At 39.7% G+C, this 27,003-nt stretch overlaps 2 protein-coding genes across 2 annotated transcripts; one reads left to right on the plus strand and one right to left on the minus strand.

The window, feature by feature from the left end:
• Window positions 1–3,623: 3,623 nt before the first annotated feature.
• Window positions 3,624–17,714, minus strand: MFS16 (major facilitator superfamily transporter 16). The gene is given in 15 exon segments (XM_089737344.1): window positions 3,624–3,757; window positions 5,050–5,161; window positions 5,712–5,756; window positions 5,759–5,788; window positions 6,640–6,763; window positions 7,933–8,081; window positions 8,882–9,062; window positions 9,981–10,025; window positions 10,765–10,857; window positions 11,628–11,779; window positions 12,311–12,443; window positions 13,280–13,413; window positions 14,176–14,256; window positions 14,840–15,009; window positions 17,096–17,714. Coding segments are annotated over 15 exon segments (1,677 nt in total). The 5' UTR covers window positions 17,248–17,714; the 3' UTR covers window positions 3,624–3,681.
• An 815-nt stretch (window positions 17,715–18,529) lies between these two features.
• LOC114246525 (uncharacterized) lies at window positions 18,530–25,581 on the plus strand. Its single transcript, XM_028179078.2, has 6 exons — window positions 18,530–18,666; window positions 20,374–20,573; window positions 20,664–20,824; window positions 21,368–21,430; window positions 23,786–23,868; window positions 25,285–25,581. Exons 1-6 carry the CDS (start codon window positions 18,558–18,560, stop codon window positions 25,395–25,397), a joined length of 729 nt encoding a protein of 242 aa, XP_028034879.2. The 5' UTR covers window positions 18,530–18,557; the 3' UTR covers window positions 25,398–25,581.
• The last annotated feature ends 1,422 nt before the right edge of the window (window positions 25,582–27,003 follow it).

The raw sequence follows: 27,003 nt of genomic DNA on the forward strand, positions 1-27,003 counted from the left end.
TCTTTTATTTAGAAAACAGAGGTACCTAATTCGATTTGTTTTTATTGAAGTGAAACTTCTTTAGGCGCGTGGAGAGTAAAATTTGAACTCCTGACAGATTCGTTACGGCTCGCTTAGAAAAGATACGATTAGGAAGAGCGAGAGTGAGAAAATAGATAGAGTCTCGCGAACCATTCGACCGTGGAGAGAGGGAAAAGGACAAAGCGAGCTAGGTCTTTTCTCTTATACGTAGCATTCCCTATTACAAGAGAAGTTTGATATAAAGATGAAAAATGAGGAAAACCACAATACTCCACACTGCAAAAGAAGTTTCACTTCTTTCACGTGCACCACTTTGCACGCGAACCTTTTTTTTAAAAATAGAGCTCTACAGGGAACTTTTAGATCATTTAAACTTCAGCATCGATTCGGAATGCCGTTTCACCGGTTCAGAAGTATCGGCACAAACTCTCGGCTACATTTTCGAGAAAGCGGCACGACACGAGAACCCTCTCATCGTGGCCGCCGGAAACCACATACCCGATCCTGTGGACCGAATGATAAACAGTCGACGTCGCCCTACGCACGTCATTAGGGATCCGCCCGATACATTAACGGTGCTTTTAGGTGTACCTCAAGCACCGGTCAACGTTCTCGTCGGACCCGTCGCTTGCGAAGAAGGGCTCGACGAATAAATTAACGCACAGACACAGCCCACTGAGTATCTCGCCGGATCTTCTCAGTGGGTCGCGTTTCCTATCCGGTGGTAGAGAGATTCTGCGAAGCACCGCTCTTGCTAGGGTTAGTGTTAGCAATGTTGTCAGGTTTGAGCCCCGCGAGCTCACATACTTTAAGGCTCACATACACAGGCTTTAAATAAATATATATAGGGTTTTAACTTCAATTTTATAAACATCAAATTTTAAAACAGATTTTCAAAGTTATCTTAATTATATAATTAATATTGGCGTTGTCACTGCAGTAAATAAAACTCAATGTTCAATAGACCCTGTCATTTATTACACGAAAAAAAAATGCATTAACCATAAATGGCGCTACACAAATGTCTACTCTCTTCTTCACGACAAACAACTTGTTGGAATCTCGGGTCACGGCCATTTCGAAATACAACATTTGCTTGAATGATTCTTTCGTACACTTGCCAACAATAGATCGTCAATAAAACATTTGTAGAAAAATATATTATTAGACTTTTTTTTCCTGTCAGCTCATTTTACACGTCGAGGGGTGAAAAGCTGTTTGGTTTAGGCGACATTTAGCTTACTGCGCTTACATTGTAATTGAAAGTGCATTTTATTTGATATTAGCATCAACAGTACGATGTTTTGAATTGAACTCCATTTAAATAGCTGAAGGTTTTTTTTTTGTCATGATATTTTTCCAAATTTTAAATTTTAAATGGCACTCCTGTACAGTTGCAATAATGTCGCTTAATCTAAATAACATTTCACCCCTCGACATCAAAACATAATATTGTATTATTTCTACATCTATGTGGAGTCGTATTTGTATTGCCAGGAAAAAAGTAAGTTCCTTTTCAAATATCGAACGAAAACGAAAAATCGGTCTTGATATCGGTCTTTAAGGAACTTTCTGAATGTATTCATTTGTACATTATTATTAATTTTCATAAAAAAATCTTAATTGATAAAATATTATGAGATGATTAATTCAATTATTAATGGAACATCCAATAAATATTCTTGATAACATTAAATTGCACTCTACAATAAAATATTTCATTAAAATAAAATAATACAATCATTTTATAGTTATTTCGAAATACTAAAATAAAATAAAATTGCTTGCATTCGAATACAGAGGACTTTCTAAAATCTACTTTTTTTAAATATTATTTTACAGAATTAAATTAGAAGAATTTTAATTAGTGACCTTGCGGTGGCGTTAAACTATCGACTCTTGACGTCACAACAATTAAAACAACGGTGTGCGAGATAGACAACCACAGCGCCATTTTGAAATGAATGTCGATGCTATTTTCACCAATTAATTTCACACAGCATAAAAAGTCCTACATAATGAAATTTCCACGAAATTTTCATTTAATACTCATAATGGCGGTTTTTCGCTGCCATGTCCTTAACGATGAGGGTCGGTGTAAAACCGTTTCAACTTTGAATACACACTGCTTTAAGAAAACACACCCTTTAATTAAAACACAGCCAGAATTCGGAGCAGAAATGGCGGTTTCCTATGTCCTAGAGAGAACAAATGCTGCCTATAACTTACAAAACAACATTCACTTAAAACAAACAAACATAAATACTTCTCGTTTTTCGTGTGTGTCGAAATGTTTCGCGTTATATTACCGGTTCAGAGCAGGCTATGGATGCCGCCATATTCCTTCACGATAAGCTACACTCCGCTTATCAATCCTCAATTCAATGATACGTTTTAAGGAACATATAAAATACACTATTCATTGGAAAAACAAAATTAAATTAATCTGTTTGTATGAAAAACTGTCATCCGAATAAACTTGTACGATGTGTACCTCGTTTAAATAATTCCAATTCAAATGTTTGATATGAATTCGTTTGAAAAAATTTCAGTTGATTGAATGAATTAAATGAACCACTCTTTAATTTAAGAATTTTTACTATATTAAAATAGGCATTCGATTAAAACTCTCACTATTACAATTAATTGAATTACAATATAAAAACACAATTAAAATGCTCAAAATTGAATTAAATGTATATTTATGTTCTCAAACAAAAAAATCCATAGATTGTATGATTATGAAGATAAGAACCTCATACTCAATATTTCAATTAATTGAATTATTATAACTAATTGATAATAATGAACTTCCAATTAAAACTCTCAATTATTTGAATTACAATTCAAAATCTCAGTTAAGATGCTCAAAAATTTAATTAAATGTATTCTTATGTTCGCAATCAAGAAAATCTATAGATTTGTTTACTTGAATAGACAAGAAGAACCTATAATCGAAATTCAATATTTCAATTAATCGTATTATTATAATAATTTAATTACTATTCTCACTTAGTCTGAGTTATACATATAATTAGGAATACAAATACTTTATGCACACTTCACTTGTCGAATTCAGCGTACATCGTTTTTTGAAAACATACGTACATATATTTCGACCTTATCAAGACTCAGGCGTTTGTCGCCACAAATGAGGTCAGCCCAAAAGTGGCCTATCCTACATTTTTTCACATTTGTGGTTTTACTATATTGCAATTTATTTAAAACATAATAAATTTTGATGCAAAACCGGCCTATCCCTAGTTTCGCCCGTAGACAACAGATGGCTCTGTCAACATTATTTTTGCGCGTTTTGTTTTAGCCTATGAGGCAGTGTGAAAGTAAATTCAGACCTCATTGTCTCCATACTTACTATAAGCTGTAAGCTTTTTACTGTAAGCTCAGGTATGCTTGGGCCACTTTTGCGGTGACGATACAGTTCTAAAATCTTAATGTGTTTGTTTGTCAATTTAACATTGATTTTTTTTGCAGAATTTAAAGTATTTAAAACTGATGTTTTTTATATTTTTTTTAATTCATTACACGAACTCACAGTTGGCAGAATTTTGGCAGTGCAAATCTCTTTGTCCGTTTCGTTAATATTTTATTTATTTCGTTAAAAACCGTTTTGATTATTTTAATTATAAATAATATTATAAATTATTCTATTCTGACTCTAGGAGGTGATGCTATGCGTCTCTCCTGTCTCAATTTGGCTATTTCCGATTTCGCTATCCTGTGTAAAAAAAAATTATTAAATAATTCGTATATACAAAAGGAAGGCTATTTGGTTCAAGCGCCATTTTTGAAGCTTCACAGGAGAGCCATTTTAAGTTTAAATTTTTGGAAAAAAAAATCATACCAAAAAAACTTCTTCAGCTGTTTACCGAATGGGGTAAACTTAATTGAAGTTCAATTAAAAACATTGTACTGTTGATACTGATACCAAATAAAACGGACTTCTGATTACAAAGGTAAATGTAGCTTAAACCAAATAGCCCTAACGCCCTTGGTATACATAAAAGGGTTGTGACGGCTCGTACCCTTAAAGTAGGAACTAAATTGAGGGTTTCATATTAAAAAAACCTCATAACTGTTTAAGGAAGACAAACCGGACACAAATTAAATAATAGTTTAAAAAAAAAAAAAATACGCATTTATAGAAAATCCAACTAAAAAAAGAAAATAAAGTTTAATAAATTTGAATAAAAATTGTGTAATAAAAAATGATGATATTGTAAAAAAAAACGTGGGGTGCATGGTATCAGTAGTTATAAATATTTTATGAACAGATATGAGTAGAAGGGGGTTATTTTGATAATATCCTGAAAAGCACACCACGTTGGGGCAGGGGCAGAGACAAGCCGCTGCCTACCGTTAAGTAGCTCCACAAGCCTCGTTTGATTTTTGATCACTATTATTATTAATATCTAAATTTTGATAGAATTATATCGAGACATGAAAGGTTATTTGGTTTCAGCGACATTTATCTTTGTAATCAAAGAAGCATTTTATTTGGTATCAGCATCAACACAGTACAATGTTTTTAATTGAACTTCAATAAAGTTTAACTCCATTGAAATGGCCGAAGAAGTTTGTTTTGTTACGATATTTTTTTTTCCAAAATGTTTAAACTTTAAATGGCTCTCCTGTAAATTAGCAAAAATCCAGCCCACTGAGTTTTTAGCCGGATCTTCTCAGTGGGTCGCGTTTCCGATCCGGTGGTAGATTCTGCGAAGCACTGCTCTTGCTAGGGCCAGTTAGCAACACTCCCGGTTTGAGCCCCGTGAGCTCACTTAATAGCTTGAATCTAGAATACCACCTAATAGAAAATTTGCAAAAATGTCGCTTAAGCCAAATAACCTTTCTCCCCTCGATACAATAAAGCGGCCATATTGATCCGCATCGCTCTTGATTCCACATTTCACACAGCCTTCCACGCAACCAGAGACGGACACCGATGGAGAAAGATCTGAAGAGAAAGGCTGGTCACGACCCTCGGTAGCGAGAAGAAGCATCATTAATTACCTTAATAAGAGGAACAGCGCCATGTAGTTACACGCTATGAGCATGTAGAACACGTAGGACCACGACCCCGAGCTGGAGACGATGCCGGCCAGCATGGGCCCTATGGCCGCACCTGATTTTAAATCGAGAAGCACATGACCCATCTGAACGCCACCATGACACATGAGGTCTCATTATTATCATTATTTTATTGCATGAGTGGAAGAGCGGACAGCCCATTTGGTGTGAAGTGTTTACCGGAGCCCATAGACATCTACAACGTAAACGCCGACACCAAGCTTGAGATATGAGTTCTAAGGTCTCCGTATAGTACGACGGCTGCCCCACTTTACAAACCGAAACGCATTACTGCTTCACGGCAGGAATAGACGGGGTAGTGGTACCTACCCGTGCGGACTCACGCGAGGTCCTACCACCAGTAATTACGCAAATTATAATTTTGCGGGTTTGATTTTAATTACGTTATGTTATTCCTTCACCGTGGAAGTCAATCGTGAACATTTTTAAGTACGTATTCATTAGAAAAATCGGTACCCGCCTGCGGGATTCGAACACCGGTGCATCGGTAGATACGAATGCACCGGACGTCTCTTATCCTTTAGCCCACGACGACTTCAAACTTATTGGTCAATCAGTAATGTCAAACACAAAAAAGCACTCACCAACACTCCCAGTGCCGTCAATAATGGCGGTGACCGTCGCCAGAGCTGGGAATTACCAGCCAGACTGCTGTGTGTACCTACATACATATATAATTATAATCGTTTTTTTATATATTTTTAACCGACATCAAAAAAGAGGACGGTAGGCAGCGGCTTGACTCTGCCCTGGCATTGCTGAAGTCCATGGGCGTCGGTAACCACTCACCATCATGTGGGCCGTACGCTCGTATGCCTACTAGGGCAATAAAATAAAAAAACTTGCCATAAGGTTAATGACACAGCCAAGTATTTTAGTACTTATGTTTCTTTTAGACATGTAAGATTTTCGCATAGTTCCCGAAACTCGAGACATGACGATGGAACTGCTTCCAGACACGATAATATTATAACAATTATATCCGGAAATGTATTTAGTAAAGTCCTTGTATGTACAGCGCGCAATGTGACACAAAATGAAAAACGAACGACGCGCGAGGTCATCGAACTCAATACCAGCTGATTTCACGTTACATTACGGTTTCATGAAAACGACAAACATTTTTATTTGGTTTTGCAAATGAATATTGTTATCCGTTTATTTAGGGCGAGAACTACCTATGTCTTTTCGGTACAGCGGACATAGATTTTTTTCTAAGGAAGTGCAGAAAAAAATTATTCGCGTTTGTATATTGGAAGTCCTCGCCGAACCCGTCGCTTGCGACGAAGGCTCGACGAGTAAATTAACCCACAGACACAGCCCACTTAGTTTCTCGCCGGATCTTCTCAGTGGGTCGCGTTTCCGAACCGGTGGTAGATTCTGCGAAGCAACACCTCCGGTTTGAGCCCAGAGAGCTCACCTAGACGCTAGGGTAAAGCTGAAATAGCCTCTCAAGGCTATCAGCATAGGTAGGAACAAAATAAAAAATATGAAAATTGGAAGACAGCTCACCTAACTCCGCGCTAACGGCAGTAGTGATGAGCGCGTAAGGACCATTCACGAGCACACCGCTTAATATCAACAGCCAAACGTTCAGTGTATACGAGCTGGCTCCCCAGGTCTGGTAAACGAGGAGCTGTGACATACAAAAATACAACTTACGCTTTTTTGCTTTGGTTTGAGAGCCGAATGTTTAGTGGACGCTCCGCTTAAGTGGCACGGTCGTGGCCATTCGCTAAACTACTTTGCACTCTCGCCAAAATATCCGATCCCCGCCTGAGACAGAATCCATGAGAAGTAGGAAAGCCACTGGGGTCAACATTGCAACTAGACACGAGATCTGGTCCTCGAAGGATGCCTGACCGGGGGTTAGTCGGAGCAAACGACTACATCGGCCACCTGGGTCCCTCCGAATCATCGGGACCAGAGCTGGGCGAACACCCTACTCTAGTCCCCGGACCAATGGCGAAGCATCGGCGCGGATGTCCCTACACCTTCTAAACCACAACTGATCCTCACTAGGATTCCTCCTATTGTCCACGCCAATGTCAGCCGAGCTTCGGTGACGCAAGGGGACACATCCAAATCTCTATCGGACAAAAATTACCAGTGGCATTTGATCACACTTAACGGACATCAGTGACCACTAACCGTCAATAATGAGTACAAGTTCCCAAAGATCACAAAGCAATAAAAAAGCACTAAATCTTTCTCTTATAAATACACAAGTAGAAGATTATTTCACACCGATACTAAATAAACTACAGGCTATATTTTATCGTTCAAAGCGATTTCTTTCAGAACACCACTGCAAAAAAAACATGACGACCTCAAGGGCGTCATACACGGAGAAGATACTATAATATGAAAATATATATTATCTTAACCATGTGTGATAGTTCATCTTCTTCTTTTTCTCCACCTTATCCCACTAGGTGGGGTCGGCACAGCTAATTTTTCTCTTCTGTTCTCTTCTATCAGCCGTCGTCTCAACACTCACTCCTCTCTCTCTCATATCGTCATTCACATACTCCATCCATGTCTTCTTCGGTTGACCTCTTCCCCCACTACCTTGCACTACCATTTCATTACATCTCTAGTCACATGCATCTTCTCTCTACGCATCACATGCCCATACCACGCTAACCGTCCGTCCTTTTGATGTGTGATAGTTCATACAAAGCGATATTGTGTGTTAAGATAAAATATGATATTATCTTCGCCGTGTGTGACGCCCCTTACGCGTTTGTCAAACTTAAGCATGTTAACTTAAGCACCAATTATCCATAAAAACGTAATGCTCACCGAGGGCGCGCAGAGCATATAAAAAACCACGCAGACGATTCCGGGACAGCCCGTGCAGTCGGACACGAGCCCCGCCAGGATCGCGCCCACGACCCCGCCCACGTCGAACACTGTGCTTAGCTTGCCAGATTGCTTGGCTGTTAGGTTAGCTAACAAACAGAATACGATTTTTTCAGTCGACTTCTTGACCGGGTGTATAGGGTACCAGATCAAAACATTCTATTCCTATCATCCCATAGACGTCTACTGCTGGACAAAAGACTCCCCCAAGCCTCGCCACAACGATCGCCCCCTGCGCTGCTTACTTCCAACGCATCCCGGCGAACCTCAATAGGTCATCGGTTTATCCAATAGATAAAAGCATATCCGACTTGAGCCTTTTGAACATACACCACGATACTCTACTGAGAATAATCAGCGAGACAGTCAGAACTCTGCAGCAGACTTGCATGGATACCATTTAGTAGTCGCAGGGGCTGGTGGCAGGGGGCACCTTGTGAGCCAGCACCAGGTCTCATCACCACGGAGATTTAATATTAAACACTTTGTTCCGCGAGAGCTGTGAGCTCGATTATTTATTAAATGAAAAGCTCCATAACATTGTAAATACTTGAGTACAAGTTACTAATCTAGAAGAACCATGTTTTGCGGCAAAAATAGGCAGGATGGTGGCACCTACCCATACGGCTCCAGTACCTCCACCACTAATATGTATATTCTGGTCACCCATCGCAGTACGCCAGTACAATTTGCTGAGAACTCTGTAGCTCATCCTCCTAACGGGGAATACCCTAGTCGCTTCACGACATCTACGAGACATGGAGGTATTTTTTTTAAAAGGTCCTTTTCTCCAGGTAAACCATAATAAGATCATATCACGCATGATCAAGTCAATCAAAGACCTCACTATTGCACGTGCCAACGAAACAATAACACGATCGATACTTACTCGATGTCTTTATGTACAACGGCAGCCAATACAAGAACGTATAGCTGACTAGTTTGGCGAAGAATAACGAGAGAGAAAACTCCACTACTCCTGGGATGGAGAGCGCCCTGGACAGAGACACGGCGCTACTCCCGGAGAGCGAGGGGCGGCGGAGCAGCGAGGTGTGCTCGGTGGGCTCGTCCTGTTACGGACATTGTGACGTATGCAGACCGTAGTACGGACTACGAGCATCGCTACGAGATCTCTTGAAATTTGTGGAGAATACTCATCGGTAGGCAGAAGCTGAGCTGCGCTGGCATTGTCATTAGCGACTGCAACCAGCCACCATTAAACGGGCCGTATGCTCATCTACCGACGAGGGTAATACAAAAAAAACTGTAGATGTACTGTAGATTTGCCAGTGTCCATAACCGTATAGAGTAATAATTTGAACTTAGACTTTTTGAACCAATGTATCTATTAAAAAAACTATTACAAATAAAACCAGATCGGTTCTTAGGCTTTTAACTCTAAAAATATTTTTTTTTGCTTAAATGGGTGGGCGACCTCACAGCCCACCTGGTGTTAAGTGGTTACTGGAGCCCATAGACATCCACAACGTAAATGCGCCACCCATCTTGAGATATAAGTTCTAAGGTCTCAAGTTAGTTACAACGGCAGCCCCACCCTTCAAACCGAAACGCATTACTGCTTCACGGCAGAAATAGGCAGGGTGGTGGTACCCACCACGCGCGGACTCACAAGAGATCCTACCACCAGTAAAAATTTCTAACGCATATTTCACACGGCCCGCAATGAAAGACGATTGAGTAGAATAATTGGTTAACTCGATGTTTGATGTTGAACTAACTGAGTGGACTGTAGGTTTTATGGTTCTTGTGAAATATAAACACTTTATCACTATTACTGGGTGTTTATTGATATTTATAGAAAGTACAAAGGTTTTTACAGGCACAGCGATGGAAGCGAATTTTGTGAATGAAAATTATGACTGGTTTAAGACCTAGTGAATGATTTAGAATGAATGACATTAATGTAGGTTTGCTACACTCGATTCAATTGAGTTATTTAATTGGTTTTTGTTCGTTACAATACTCACGTGTTGCGTGTTAGCCGAATACCTGTTACTTCTTAAACTTGCACCCTGCGGAAGACGTTTATTTTTATTGTTTACAATTTTAGAATAATTCTTTAACGCATAGTAAAGTACGATTATAGTAATATATACTAGCACTAAGTAATATATAGTAATTCAATTACTCTGCATTAAAAATTAAATATGTAAAAAATATTTTATCAGTAGAAACTCAACTCATAAAAGCTGTGTTCGCTGAAACTTCATACCACTAAATAATGTAGTCCCTCTTGAAGCATGATCTCGAAATTTAATTATTTCAGCTGCACTTTTCGAAGTCCTTGGATGGAGGAATGGATTCAATGGTCTGAACCATACGGATTCAAAGATAGCAGCACCAGTTCAAGGCACAATATCTTGAGACCAAGGATGACCGCCTCAAAAACTAGTTGTGAGGGTCACGTGAGAAACTCAGCCCTCTACAAAAGTTTTTTTTATTGCTTAGATGGGTGGGCGAGCTCACAGCACACCTAGTGCTAAGTGCGCAGTACGTAAATCTCAGTATAGTTACAATGACTGCCCCGCCTTTCAAACCGAAACGCATTACTGCTTCACGGCAGAAATAGGCAGGCAGGGTAGCACCTACCCGTGCGGACTCACAAGAGATTCTACCACCAGTAATTATGCAAATTATAATTATTCCTTCACCGTGGATTTCCTTCCTTCCTTCCAATTCCTTCAGTTTCTTTTGTAGTCCTCAGCGGGAATGGAATACACGAGTCGACGGATCTGAGACGGGCTCACTCACCTGGTCTCCGACTAGAACTTGGGTCGGCTCAGCATCGTGGTTGACGATTTCTGCTTCATCCTCTTCATCAGACTTGGTGCATTGTCTGATGGGCTGTTGTGAAGATATTCAATGGATTACTTTGTACATTATACTGCTAAGCTAAAGCTAGTAGCTAATATCTTCGAAGTTATAAAATGTCAATAAATGAGGAGAAGGGCTGATTCGGTGGCGCAGTATTTAACGCCCCCGATTACTGGACCAAGAGTCGCGGAATCGATTCCCACTCCTAGGCGATACCATTTGTGGACAATCCTTGTTTGCTCTTTGTCTGGGTACATATGTATATGTCGGAGACGGTCATTAGTTTGATAGCTAAACGAAACGCAGAATCATTCCCGAGAGATGGCAACACGATTGCGGTATCGTCGGAACTCGGCTAACTTCGTGCTACGACAGAGCCTAGTCGATGGAGGCGCGTAGACGCCATCACACTTACCAACCAGCCTTCTTGAAGAGCGGTGCCTCCATCCTAAGAACTGTCATACGTTTCGTCTACTAAGCTCGATCACCCTATTTGCCCCTACGATGTCTGACGATGGTGTTAATAACTGTGGCTTCTCCGACATATATATTATTAAATGTATAGTATCTATAGTATTTGGTTCCTATCTCCGATTACTTATTTATTCAATGAATAATTGAAGCTGGCTGTCAAAGTTCTCAGATACAAGTAAAGTTTTACTGAATATTTAAAGATTTTGGGTAACTTTCCCGCAAAGACATTTCTTATTTTGTATGTCGGACGACATTGACGTCATTATTCAATACTAGCGAAGTCCGGTAAGGCTTCGTTGTGACTACAATGTTTATGTGATACTCACAGTATTCCGTTCTCCAGGGACCAGGCCCACGTATTTAGGTTCCGGGACGAGAAACAGCCAGATCACGAAGCCGACCGCGCCCATCATGAGGCCAGGGTATATGAATGAGAGGCTCCAGTCTTTGTCCACATATTCGGCAGCCATGAGGGTACCTGGACAAAAAACAGGTGATGTCAATACAATTTTATAATCACGTAAACAAGTAGCTTGGATATAATAAAGTTACGTCTTTGACTTGAATCTCTAAGCTCAAGGAGAATGGCGGCAAGAGAAAATTTAAAAGCGTACCAAAATGATTTAGCCTCGGCATTTCTCCAACTTCCCACTACCTGAATATTCTTATTTCTATGAGAACGATCTCACACCAATTCTTACTCTGTTACAATAAAAAAGAGTAGAGCTTTAAAACGCTTTGAACAGAATTGTTACTCATTAAAAAACCTTGGATTTAATTATGGGACTGTATCGTCAGCCGGATAAGCCAACATCGTCAACTGATCCAAGCATATATAAATACGCTGTTTTTGACAGATTAAAATTGAATCAAAGAAATTATGTAAGCATTCGAGACATTTCGGTAAAATTCATGATTAATATTTATGTATTTATTTAATTCGCTTTTCCAAATTCTATATTCAAGTTTTCGGTAATATAAAATAGAATTAATAAGAAATTTAACTCACCCAAAATGTTACCAAGCGACGTGTGAGAGTTCCAAACGCCGAATATCAATCCTTTCTTTGTATTCCCGAACCATTTACCTACTGTGGCAACGGTACCCGGCCAGCCAGTGGTCTGGGCGATACCGGCTCCAGCCTTAAAAATGTCAACTATTCACATAATAATAATCTTTCGTTGGGTTACTATGTGCCTATAAAGACATGCAACTAATATCAGAGCCCCTAGAGAATGATTCGTTTTAATATTGAAATTTTCAATGTGTTTAAGAAAGAGCATCGAAAGACCGTTGGAAAGACGAGGTGAAGAAGGAGCTGCGGAAGCTCTAAGTTATCCAGTGGTAGCTTGATACCAGAGGGGAAGGTCTACTTTGGACCGCTACGAACGTCTGCTGCGATAAAGAATATATCGTCTACAAAAATTTGGGCCATAGAAATTAATGATTTTCGATAAGCTAAGTAGTTATCCATTTACTATGCTTACCGATGCTCTAAGATTATAATAAAACAAATGAATATTTAAATCGAGAACTAAGACGGGCATTCAGTGAGATTTCTATGGAGATGACATTTTTCCCGCAAAGCGATTGACAGATCACGACAATTTTATCATTAAATTATTCTTGCGCTCTCTGTCTAGCATCAAATCTAGGCACTCATTATGGACAGATTTTCGTATACGTTAATTCAGTGCATTTTTTTAAATCGTTAACATAAGAGGACTAACTCGCGGTCTACCTGTTTGAAGTGGTTTCCGAGCCAATCAATGTCAACCACGTCAATGCTGACGGCCCCACGAGACATCAAGTTTTAAACTCAGTTTTTAAGTACCACGGCTGCCTCGGCTCCAAACGGAACCAGATACTGTTTGACGGCAGAAATAGGCAATAGATACTCTTTATCCGACATCCGCAAACTAGTACTCAATTTCAACTATTCCCTTAAATCTAAAGAAATTGTCTAATTCAAACTCACCTGAACGATTAAATAATAATAAATGTTATGAATACTGTATGTTCGTCCGATGCCGAACAGATAGCAAAATATGGCTGACGTGAGCATGCCCAGGGAGAGAAAATAGCGTAGGTCCACTCTCTCGGCTATCATGCCTGGAAACGTGGACAGGCAAGTGAAGCAATCGCAAATGGTTAAAGCATGCACGGCCATACCGACACACAATCGTCCACAAATTTTAATATCGATCCAGGATTCAATATTTGACGTTTCATATTTAGGTTCCCCATCTAGTTACAAGGGAGTCGGAAAAGGCATAATGTCTAGATATGGTAAATGATATTAAGAGATATTGATTACAGTAAGGACTCTAAGCTCCCGTCCCAATCATTACGCAAGGATCAATTAAAATGTACAAAATCTCTGCCGCTCTTCGTTGGTAGATGCAAATTCCGACCTTTATAATGTTACGCAAGAATGGTTTTACTCGCCCGAGATAAGGTCGCTTCGAGATTTTTTCGAACCCTCCAAGACCAGTACTTAACCAATGCCACCTTATTTACATTTAGTTACCTAGTTAGACTCGCGTGGGAAAATATGGCGGTAGATAGATCAATAGATTTGACGATCGAATACGTGTGACATGATGGATTACAGCACGAAATATCACTACAGTTTGTCTCAACAACAAACAAATAAGTCGAACTTGAAGTCGCCATGCCTCAAGGATAAGACGTCCGGTGATCTTGTATTTTATAGATATACCACGAAGCGACCATGCCTCCTACTTTGACCACTTAATACCAAATGTGCTTATTCAGCCATATATGCAATAAAAATTAAAGCTCTGTCACGTAGGGTTGAAAGGATGCACTAATTTGAAAGTCATTTCAGCTTTCAATTCAACGAGAACTTACCGGAAACAAACATGGCGCCCGCGTATGTGAACAGGAAGGCGGAATCCAATGTTCCTAATAACGTGTTCGCGTCCGTCGTATCTGTAAAGGATTCATCATCCAATTATGTTTATACAGGATGCTCGTTTTGATATTTTTCATAACTATAGAATCCGTCTACCATTTGCTTAAGGGCCTAAATTCGAATGATGTCTAGAATCATCATCGTCATCAAGCTATATCGGTCTACTGCTGGACTTCTCCAATTGCACGCCACTGAGCACGATCCTTGGCTTCTCTCGTCCAGGATTTGCCTGCCACCATGCATAGATCATCACTCCACCGAGTGACTAGAATACCACCGCCCAACTCGACACCCAGCAATTTTTCCCGTGGTCGTCGTGAGGAAATCACCGGAGAACAGACAGTATTCCCTGAATATTTCATCAGTACACGTTGACGCCAAACGCCATTTACTGGTCGTAGGGCGTCATGAAGGCCCGCACGGATAGGTACCACCATCCTACTCGTTACTACCGCGAAGAACCCTTGCAATTTGAACAATGGGTCCACCTTTATACAGAGACTTCCAGCCCGTGTCTCGAGGTTCCCGGTAACAGATGATCCCGGTCTCCACGAGCCGGATGTCCAGGCTACAAACCTCAACATCAATCAGAATACTTACTGAACGGCGCCCAATTACACCATTGGTCATCGGTCGGGTCCACGTCGGGGGGCGGTGTCAGACTACTGCAGTTCTGATGGAGGACGCTTTTGACCACAGATATAGGTTTCCGCGTCAAATGGTACGTCATATACGTGAAGTAGGTCAGTATTAGGACGCTGACTTGGTACCTGAAAAACGAGGTTATATTCGTGATATTTGAAGAACTTTTTTTAGTTTTAGAGGACACGCATACAAGCTTCGAAGGCGGACTGCCGACTAGTGATGCGATGGTGGCAAGGGATATCCATACTGTCGCTAGGAAACCATATTGAGAGGTGAAAGGCAATTTGGTTTAAGCGTAATTTAACTTTGTAATTAAGTTGCGTTTTATTTGGTATTAGCCTCAACGGTTCGATGTTCTTAATTGAACTTTAATTAAGTATACTCCATTCAAATAGCTGAAGATTTTTTTTTGTTAACCTTAACCCAACCAGACGAGACCTTACAATATACCTCCTAAAGCAATTTACGGATTGATGAGTCTAAAACAATATTGATTCGTAGGCGGTCAGTTCTAAAACAATGACTATCATAATCGCTATAAAAAATTACATTAACTCAACATTATTTCATGTAAGCACTCAGATATGCATCATATTCTTTTAATTTTTATCATCTTTTTTTATCATATGAGTAATTTGCTTTGTCTACATACTTAAATACTTTTTATAGATTTGTATCAAGATAATAATTTTGCGCTATACCGAGCACACAGCTAGCCCGGCTAGTGGCTATCGCAGGAAATGGTTATTACATCACCCATCTAAAAACATAAGGGAGATGTGAATATGTCGTTTACATAGTTTCCAACACTGTTTGAAGTTCCTATTTACTATATAAAGTTTTGTTATTGCCCTTGCAGGCAGACAAGCGTACGGCCCACTCGATGGTGAATGGTTACTGTCGCCCATGGACTTCAGTAATGCCAGGGGCAGAGCCAAGCTGCTGCCTACCGTAGAGATATGTCCCAACTTGAAGAGTGGGACAGCAGCTTTTATATCTCAAGACAGAGGTGATGATGGATGTTTATAGGTTCCGGTAACTATTCAGGGCTACATAAGCACATCTATCTCTCTAGCTCTACGAAAACAACCAACAAGGTGATTAAAAATACCAATTCAATATCTATTCTTTTTCTATCTCAAATGAGATCAAGGTAAGCCAGTGTTAAGCGATTCAGAGTGGTGCACCTTGAAACCGAAATAGTAATAAAAATTGTACCAGACTAAACAATCGCATCAGGAACACAATATTCCTTTGGTAAAATAGACAATTTGGGAAGAATAGTCCGTTTATTGTGTTCCTTATTAATCAATAATTAGTACCTAAATTAATAATATTTATTAGATCACATCATTAACTCAGTAGGCAGCGGCTTGGCTCTGCCATTGGCATTGCTGAAGACCATGGGCGAGGTATCCACTCACCATCAAGTGGGCCGTATCGTCTACCTACACGGGCAATAAAAAGAACACTATCTGAATGGCCAGTAGTCATGTAATTATTCAAAGAAAAATGAGACATGTTTATTTGTGAGTCAGGTTAGAGTACTTTTTTACTGCTGTCTAGGCCTACTGATGGTGAATGATTACCGTCGCCCTTCAACATAAGCGGTCAAGCCTACTAAGCTGACTACTTTATTGTATTTACAATATTATTGATTACTATAAAGGTCCCATTCCTTTTTGTCAGCTACAAGAATGTGGTATGATTGTGATATTTGTGGCAAATGGTATGTGCCGTAAATTATATCTTTTTGAACACGGCAGTCTTTAATAGAGTTTGACAATAGCTCGGAATACACATTCTGCTAGTATAATGAAATGACTTGATAATCTCCATAAAATTCTAATAGGACTCCCCATAGGACATGGAGAGAACTAAAACCAGATAATTCTCAGAAAAAAGTCACCATACAGTAAAAAAAATTATATACTTACTGTAAAAAAAAAACAGATTTATTAACTCGTCTCGTAGGTGGTGCCATATATTTTAGGAGCTTCGGTGACCACTTCACACCAAGAGGGCTGTTGGTCTACACATCATGGGAATAAAAATATAAAAAATTCTAAAGTTCAATTCAATTTATTCATTATATTTGAAAAAAATAAACAGTTACTGTTAACTGCTAGTGAACAAAAACCTTTTGTTTCAATGCAATTATTCAATATGTCACGGTCATAATCATTTACATGGATTTACAAGGGTACTTACCATCTCAATCTGTTGATCTGCAGTCTAGGACATAGTTTAATATACAATTTCTGTATGCACTGTACACCCAATGGCGCGTCCCTACTCACACCGACCATTTTAAATCTTTTAAGTGTAAAAAACTTTGTTAAAGCAATCGTATGAGACAACATTAACGCCCCTTTTGTTCACGCAATTGCAGACATTGTTTAATTCAAGTATATTTATTCTTTGTTTACATAAAATACGAGCAATAATTTCGTCTAAATTCAAGGCGATATTTCGTTATCTATTAAAAACTCCTTACTATTTTTTTTTATTCTTATAAATTTAGTATTTCGCGTCTACTTTTATTAAATCATTGTTATAAAATGATAGTTATAATTTAAAAAAAATTATGGTAAGTCTTTCGATGTCGACACGTCCACTAAAACTGTGCGTTCCAGATTCCAGTTTTATTTGTGACAATTTTGATTGAAAGCCATGTATAATTTATTTCAATGCGACTGCTTCACTCTTGCAACAGCAAAACTGCTATATTAGAGTGAGATAATCTTTGGAACATTGCTAATAATTGAAAACAACTGTTTTTGCAAATTTTTGTTAGTGTTGGTCTAAATGTAATTATTTACCAAACGTCAACCGAGCTTTGATAACGTCAATTTGATCAAACGTTTTGTTCTTGCAATATTATTCTTGAACTGACGGTATTGCTTATATTATACGTGAGTACAGTATAACTTAATTTTACCATGTTCAAAATTAAACTTATTATCGATCTTATACCGAGAAGTCTCCAGCATATAACAGTCCTTTGTCGGAACCGGCATCTTCCCCAAAGAAATTTTGTGTTCGGGGCTTAACTAGTTCCTCTGTCATGTGTTTCCGAGAGGAAAATTACTGCCACTAGCATTGTTGAGAACATCCTAGCTTGAATATTAATATGAAATATTCAAGTAAAGATGTTCTCTTACTTACTTAAACTTAAATTTTAAGTTCATGCCCATATTGTCACATTGAATCGAAGTTGCAATGCGCACAAGTGCTAATAATCGTGAAAATAATGAGGAAATCCCTACAAACGAATGCTGTAGTAACAGTAGCTGGAACAGACCGAGGTCTATCAAGAACTATCTTTTTTGACGGGAGCAACAATTAATATTTTCAATACACTTGTCTAATTAATTGAGAACGGGTCATAAAACAGTCGTACTAATGAATAATATTTCACGACAATTCGATATTAAATTATTATTAACGATTTTCCAATAACTCATTCGTTTACTGTTTTAACAGAACTTAATTAAGATTCGTGTTAATCGATCTTTTTATGTCGACATAAAAAATATGCTGTTAACAGTGAGTAAATTTGCTTAAAAAAGTATCAAATAAAAAAACTTAATACCCAAACATAATACTTTTGATTAATTTGTTGTTTTCTTTACAGAAATTAAAGATTAATTTGTTTTGGGCATCATTAATAATGGCTTCTATAGAGATTCGCAAAATGGGATGGTTAGATCGGGTGATTGAGTATCACAAAAACAAGTTTTACAAAGACGTTCTGCAGACAAACCCTGTCGAAATTAAGGGTAGGTTTTTTTATTAATTAGGTGGGTAATTAGAAAGAATAGTTACTTTACGGTAGGCAGCGGCTTGACTCTGCCCCTGGCATTGCTGAAGTCTATGGGCGACGGTAACCACCATATGATCCGTATGCGCTGTATGCTCGTCTGCCTACAAGGGCAATAAAAAAAAGCGTTTGTGTGTGCGGGGGTTTATTGAAGCCCATGGACATGCCTAATACCTTGAGACATGAGATGCTATGGTACAACTGCAATCCCAGCCATCAAATGTGTGTGCTTAGTGCGAGTTTTTTAACGTTCTCGATAGCGTAAAAGTTAACTCAAATTTGTATGCAGTTGGAATAACACCCATAGCGGCAAAGGTTAAAAAACTCTATCGAGAACGTTATGGAACTCGCAATAAGCACATTGAACGTAAATTATTGCTTTGCGGAAATAGGTAGTTGGTGATATCTACTCGTGCGGGCTCAAAAAACACCGCATCGTCAGTAAAAATAAGGGGAATAAAATAATATTGTTCTACAATCTATTTCTTTCTCTTTAATACTTAATTATTTCTTTTAATGATTATGATATCTCTTTATACTGCTGCGTGCTGGGGTTCGGGATACATAAAATTCCACCAAAGTATAACTAAAAAACTGTATTCAACACTTAGAACACTTAAAACACTCAACAAATACTTTAAAACTCTCAATTTACCAATACAATATAATTTATTAATAAAATAATTAAATTTAAATTTAAATTAAAAATAATATTAAAATTTATACAATATAATTTATGTAGTTCCGATTACTAACTGACTGCGTGCCATCCCTGCAACGCTTTCATTGTCGATACCACATCCCTAGAATTATCGAGGATATTTCACACATCTCTATTGTATTGTTTCCGCTATCTGACAATAGATAGCGTTGTACTTCTCGAGCGTTCTAGACGTTCTAGGCGCTACTAGATCCTTCGATATTCGTTCGACTATTCGGCGATAGATGGCGTTACTCTTACCGGCGTAAAAATATGTATAAATGACCCGGAGGCTGGAAAGGCCTCCGGGCCACCAGTAGTCCCTCATTCATAACAAAATAATAATTGAATAATAGAAGCATAAATAAGCTTTCTTGTTTGTGTTATAAAAAGCATGGGATCTGAAATCCTAATCTACATACACGCGTTTATTATAAGGGTTCTTAGCGGCCGTGGCTGTTGCGACGAAGGTCGTAAGTTCTATTCCCACATTGGGCAAACATTATGTGATGAACAGGTTTGTTTGCTCTTTGTCCAAGTCTTTATTATCTTTATACGTATATATTTAAACATATAAGCATGTTTATCAGTCTATGGTACCCATAACACAGGTAATCCTAATTTTGGGCAGGATAACCGCGCGTGATTTGTTCCAACTATTATTGATTTCAAAAGGTTTTATACATTTCATTTTTCACTCAAAATTTTTTATTTATTTATTGCTTAGATGGTTGGACGAGCTCACAGCTCACCTGGTGTTAAGTGGTTACTGGAGCCCATAGTAATCTACAACGTAAATGCGTTACCCACCTTGAGATATGTTCTAAGGTCTCAGTATAGTTACAACGGCCGTCCCACCCTTCAAACACTGCTTCCAGGCAGAAATAGGCATGGTGGTGGTACCTACTCGTGCGGTCTCACAAGAGGTCCTACCACCAGTAATTACAAAATTTAATTTCGCTCCAGCACAGCTGAAGCCAGCTCCGCCAGGCTACAAGGACTCTTCAGCGTGGGACAGAGATTCGGTCATGCGTCTTTTACTCCTTATAACGGAGAGCGAAGCAGCGGCACCAGTTAGATTGGCTCTACGTAGAGTCTTGAGACCAACCCGAAGATTTATGATGGATAAGCATCAGAGCTACAAATATTTTCCTAGTTTGCACAAGGTAAGACTGCGCTGATGGCAGAGTTATTTGATGCGACAATTTTATAATATATTTTTTTATATTTTATAATTTCGAGCACGTTTTTTTTAGCAAATAGAAAATGACATTTACTATGAAGTGGAGACGGACGAGGACTATCAGGGCGCGCCAGATCAGTACAACGATATACCTGGCGACGATGACGTCATTGTGGTCAGTAACCCTGTGGAAGCCAGGCTGCCGAGCGCTCAAATCAGTGTTAGACTATTAAGGTACTTAACGTAATGAGTTCCATGTTTGACTAGTTTTTTGCGGCGCCTTTTTACTAGAATTTGAAACAAATGATAGAATGCTATGTTTAGAGAAAGGAAGGCTTTAAAGGAAGAGGTAGACCTAAGAAAAAAATGGATGGATGAAAGATGTGTAAGAGGGGAGTGAGCGATGAAATGGTACATGATAGAGGAGTATGGAAGGAGAAAACATGTTGCGCCGACCCCAGGTGACTGGAGAAGGGCAAGAGAATGATGATAGAATGCTGTTTTTTACATTAATTATGTTGTACTTGTGATGTGATTGTGATACGCCCGTTATTTTAAGCGAGCTAAGAAAAAAAGGCAGCATTTCTTTTTTCTTGCCCTTTATTGCCCTTTACTTGACCTTGATCTTGACCTTTATTTGCCCTTGTAGGCAAGCGAGAGCATACTGCCTGCCTACTGGTGAGTGGTTACCTCATGGATGACAGCAATGCCAGGGGCAGAGCCAAGCCGCTGCCTACCGTAAACCATTTTCTTATCAATAACCTCCTTCATTGATAGAGACATACTAGAAGCTAGAGCGGAAGCGGGCAGAATTACTCCGAAGACCACAAAATCTACGATGTGAGTACAAATACTATGAATAAATATTTGATATTTTATGTATTAAATGAGGCCGTCAGCGCAAAAGTGGCATAACCCACAATTCATATTCGTGCTTATGTATAGCAATGTATTTAAAACATAATAAATTTTAATGCAAAATCGGCCTATCTCTAGTTTTATCCATAGATGCCTTTGTAAACATCATTTTAGCGCGTATTTTTTTTGTCTACGCAGCATTGTAAAGGTTACAAAAGGTTCGAACCTCATTGTCTCCATACTAACTATGGTAAGCTTAGGCCACTTTTGCGCTGACGGCCTTAAATCAGGTATGGGCAACCTTTGACATGTTGAGGGCCAAACTTTAGCGTCGAAATACGTTCGCGGGCCGCGTTTAAAAGTACTTAGTGCATTTTATAGTAGTGGTAATATTTTTTGCGATAGATATTAGATATGAAATAACACGTTATTATACGTTATCATTATGAAATAATATGTTATTATTAGAACAATTTATTAAAGTAACAAAATGAAATTAAAAAAAATGGTACTTTATAATTAATCTTCCTGTCGGCCATCTTGTGCAAGTACCGGCCGAAGCAACTGTGGCCGGTAAGCATCTACGTCAGCCGGAAGGTAAAACGTCCGCGGTCGTGGTTCACCCAGTCCGCGAGAACTGGGCGGACCGCCTCGACGGTACGGAAGCCGGCCGACGGGTCTGCCAAACGACGAGACCACGCCTCCAGCACGGACCGCTGAGATTGGAGCCTCTGCGCTTGAATCGCTCCTTTGCTAGGGCGCCCTTCCCCCCTAGAGCGGAGGTCGTTACGCCACCTGTAGTCGGCAGCGAGCGCTTCCGCCTCCAGGTCCAGGGTGACGCCCGGGTGAGCAGGCACGCCGCCTCGTATTGACGGTGCGGTATCCACGGATCGCCCTTACCACGCCGCTTTCGCGGGTCAGGGCGCGGCACAAAATGGGAGCGCCGCAGAGTGCCATCGACATCACCACCCCCATGTATAGGCGGCGCACTATCTGATGGGGACCCCCGACGTTAGGTTTTTTTTTATTGCCTAGATGTGTGGACGAGCTCACAGCCCACCAGGTGTTAAGTGGTTACTGGAACCCATAGACATCTACAACGTAAATGCGCCCCACACCTTGAGATATAAGTTCTAAGGTCTCAGTATAGTTACAACGGCTGCCCCACCTTTCAAACTGAAACACATTACTACTTCACGGCAGAAATAGGCGGGGCGGTGGTACCTACCTGTGCGGACTCACAAGAGGTCCAACCACCTGTAATTACGCAAATTATAATTTTGCGGGTTTGATTTTTATTACACGATGTTATTCCTTCACCGTGAAAGTCAATCGTGAACAATTGTTAGATGTAGCGCGCTATCAATCGGGCTCTTGGCCCGTCGACCGAGGGAACCGGCGGTCATGTTTCTGGCGGCCGCCGGTCCGGTGTCTGGGGGACGGCGGGATGGATGTAATGTGCTCTGCGTAAACCCTGTCCCGCCGTCTCAATATGATGTTGTCACTGCCGCGCTTTTGTAGTGCATCCACAATGTTTGCGACATCTCACACCGATGACTTCTTTGCAATAATGCGGAAGAGAAGTGCATCGTTATTGCGTCGAGTTCGTGACAGTGGCAACAGTCTTTTGAGAATCATATCGAGCAAGATCGAGGGACTGCTGATCAATAGCCTTTGCAGTAGGCACTTGGAAGGAGAAAAAAATAAAATAAAAAATGTAATGGTATAAAATGTATATATATAATGAGAGTTATGTGTTAGATTTTTTAAGTCACTAACATAGATATAAGTAATTACTACTAACAAAATGTTATGGTTTTAAAAAAAAAAAACTGAAATAAAGTATTAATAATAATAATAACTCCGACTGGGTTCCCACCCGGTCCGGGTTAGGGCGCCGGCTGTGAGCGGCAGGAGTTTTTAGTGAGGTTCGACTCCCACATACCCCACCTGCCGTGCGGGTGGGGATCCGGCGATTTTCTCCCGTGGAAAAAAAAAAAAGTACGCATTTACCTAATAAAACGCATCTTTAATTACAAAGATAAACGTCGCGTATTAAGCGAGATGTCACTTAAACCAAACAGCCTTTCACTCCTCTATGAAATCGAAAATACATAAATGGCTTAATTTCGAGTGATCAATATAAAAAAATGCTGCTGTGTACGAGTTTTTTAACGTTCTCGATAACGTAGAAGTTAACGCAAATTTGTATGTAGTTGGAACAGCGTCTCTAGCGCCAAACGTAGGCAAACGTTCCGACTCCATACAAATTAGAGTTAACTTTTACGCTATCGAAAACGTTAAAAGACTCGTACTAAGCACACTGTATTGTTTTAGTTATTGGAAGCCGATGAACAGTTCCTGCCCCGGCAAACATAGCACGAAACCAGGAACGAGCAACGCACAAAATGCTACTACAGGTTTGTGTTTAATATAAGGATTATGCACTTTTAGGTCAAGCAACTAATTACCCAGTTTGCCAAGTGCGAGTTTTTTAACGTTCTCGATAGCGTAAAAGTTAGCTCATATTTGTATGGAATGGGATCGTTTGCTTACGTTTGCCGCTAGGGGCGTTTTTCCAACTGCATACAAAATTGGATTAACTTTTACGCTATCGAGAACGTTAAAAAACTCCACTAAGCACACAGATGACTGCAGTGCCGTGTGGTCCGTGAATCTGTGGTCCTGTCAAGTAATATTATTCCATCACCGGAAAAATAACTTAGATAGCGTTTCTGAGTAAACGTGTGAGAGAGAAAGCATAGCTTCTTGCAGGCATAATTGAGACTGTCAGCGCAAAAGTGGCCTAACCCACAATTCATATTCATGCATAAGTATTGCAATTTATTTAAAACATAATAAATTTTGATGCAAAATCGGCCTATCCCTAGTTTCAATCCATAGACAACAGGGGACTTTGTAAGCATAATTTTAGCGCGTATTTTTTTAATTACGAAGTATTGTAAAGGTAAGCTCATTATCTCCATACTAACTATGGTAAGCTTAGGCCACTTTTGCGCCAATGGCCTCTATTAACGTTGAAAATCAGTTAAGTAATTGTGCAAAAGGTGGTGTTATCGTCAAAAGCTATCTCATCCAGACAATAGTTTTTTTCTTAGAGAAAATCAGTGAAGAAATGCAGTAGGTTGAGACTAGAAATTACGAAATTGGAAGACAACGGTTTTAACTTTGATTCTTTCAATGGTTTGTCAGATTTAATCACTCGGCCCGCTGAGTCTCTCGCCTGATCTCATCAGGGGGTCGCAATTTCGATTCGGTGTTCGATCCGGTTCGAACCCGTGTTCACGAATTACTTCCTCGCTGAAGGAAAAACGTCGTGTGATAAAAATCTAATTCGCGGAAATAATGATGCGCGTGATCACCATGCAATTGAGATATAGGTATACCTTAAATCACAAGAGGGTGTTCGCACTTACATCGGTTCCGTCATTATCTTTTTTCCTACCTATGCTGATAGCCTTGAGAAGCTATTTCAGCTTCTCCTTGACGTGTAGGTGAGCTAACGGGGCTCAAACCGGAAGTGTTGCTAACGCTAGCCCCAGCAAGAGCAGTGCTTCGCAGAATCTACCACCGGATCGGAAACGCGACCCACTGAGAAGATCCGGCGAGAAACTCAGTGGGCTGTGTCTATGGGTTAAGTCGAGCCCTTCGTCGCAAGTGATAGGTTCGACGAGAACGGTGACCGGTACTTGAGGTTAAAAAGCACCGTTAATAGATCAGGAGGATCCGTAATGACGTGTTGATACCGTCAGTTCGTTGACCCGTGTACGCAATAAAAACAAAAGATTCATCAACACGACGGTTCGTCTTTGAAGTTTCAGAATCGGGATCGGCCAGTGGAACTCGAGAAACTACGTCTGCTCCGGAGGCCGCCGGCGCTGCTGAAAATTCAACTAGCAAAGATGCTCCGACAACTAAATCCAATTAAAAATAAAAATTAATAGTTTTTTTAATTTCGACTGATTCGGTGGTGCAGTAGTTACAAATACACACACATTCTTATAATGAAATAGTCTGTTTGCTTTTCGTTTGGGTGCTTTCAGTGTCTTCAATGTTGCATTAGGTATCTATTGGTATTTGTTGGTCTTCGCGTGGTTAGCATATCAAAACATAGCTGACGTCCACGGGCCACGGTAACCACTCACTATAAGTTGGGCCGTGTGCTCGTCTGCCTATAAGGCCAATAAATAAGACATTTTAGCTTTATTTTTTAAATGGTAATTATAAACTGATTTTCAATAATCTTTTAATTTACCTGAATGTGACGTTTAATAAGTAATCTGTATGCATCTCGTATTGAAAAATTTGGACATTTAATTCTATTGATTACTTTATTTTTCATTATAAAAAATGATACTATTTTAACAGATTTTTTAATAGTATTATATATACAGGGTGGCCCATAAGTCCTTTGATATGAAAAAAAAATTATTAAAATAAAACTAATTACATTATGAATTAAATTTTTATTTACATAAAAAGCTTAAAAAACGGGAATTATTTTTTGAAAATAACATCTCATAAATGTAATCCGTTGCGATCACGGCACTCTTGCAAACGACGTCTAAAATTGTCGATGACTGCGCGGCACGTCACTGCTGAAATGCTTGTCATTTCTCTGCGGATGTTTTCTTTTAGGGCCTCAATTGACCGCGGGTTTGTGTCGTATACTTTAGCCTTAAGGTAGCCCCACAAAAAAAATCCATCGGGGTCAGATCTGGACTACGTGGAAGCCAGGAAATGTCTCCTCTCTTAGAGATAACTTTGCCAGGAAAAAGTTGACGGATAACGGGCATAGCAGTGTTAGAGGTGTGAGAAGTGGCCCCATCCTGTTGAAACCACGTCCTGGCATTAAAGCCTGAAAAGTTTTGCAATTCTGGTATGAAAAACTCTTCGATCATAGCCACATATCGCTCCGACGTAACAGTAACTGCGCGCCCTCTGCCATCCTCAAAGAAGTAAGGCCCTAGGATACCATGGGCTGACATAGCGGCCCAAACAGTCACTTTCGGACTATGTAAGGGCTTCTGATGCTTAAGTTTTGGATTGATGGGGCTCCAATAGCTACAATTTTGTTTACTAACATGCCCGTTAAGATGGAAATGAGCCTCGTCAGAGAACATTATGTTATTGAAGGAAGTAAACCGATTCAACATTTCATTCGCATAATTTTGTCTTTGAATACCGTCAGTTTCCTTTAATTCTTGAACCAACTGAATTTTGTAAGGGTGCATATGTAAATCTTTCTTCAAAATCCGTTGTAACGATGTCCTGGATACGTTTAATGCTCTGGCGCGCTTACGAGTTGACTGTGTCGGATTTTCGCGAATAGACTGTGTCACTGTGTCTATGTTTTGTTCCGTACGTGACGTCCTTGGGCGACCCAACCGCGGTTTATCTAACGTCGAACCGGTCTCCTCGAACTTAGCAACCCAGTTCTTAATCGTTTGAAGAGTTGGAGTGTCGTCAAAGTTGTGTAAACCTTTGTGTTCTCGAAATTTACGCCGCGCAACGGTTGCCGAATTGTCGTTTTT

The sequence above is a fragment of the Bombyx mandarina genome, chromosome 23, assembly GCF_030267445.1.
Source record: "Bombyx mandarina strain Sakado chromosome 23, ASM3026744v2".
In the NCBI taxonomy this organism is placed as follows: domain Eukaryota; kingdom Metazoa; phylum Arthropoda; class Insecta; order Lepidoptera; family Bombycidae; genus Bombyx; species Bombyx mandarina.

What these genes read in the sequence shown, in the direction of transcription:
- LOC114246525 (XM_028179078.2), top strand. Translation starts at nt 18,558, where the DNA reads ATGGCTTCTATAGAGATTCGCAAAATGGGATGGTTAGATCGGGTGATT. An exon ending in ATTTTCCTAGTTTGCACAAG is followed by an intron (nt 20,574 to 20,663) that starts GTAAGACTGCGC and finishes CGTTTTTTTTAG; the next exon opens with CAAATAGAAAATGACATTTA. An exon ending in AAGACCACAAAATCTACGAT is followed by an intron (nt 21,431 to 23,785) that starts GTGAGTACAAAT and finishes GTATTGTTTTAG; the next exon opens with TTATTGGAAGCCGATGAACA.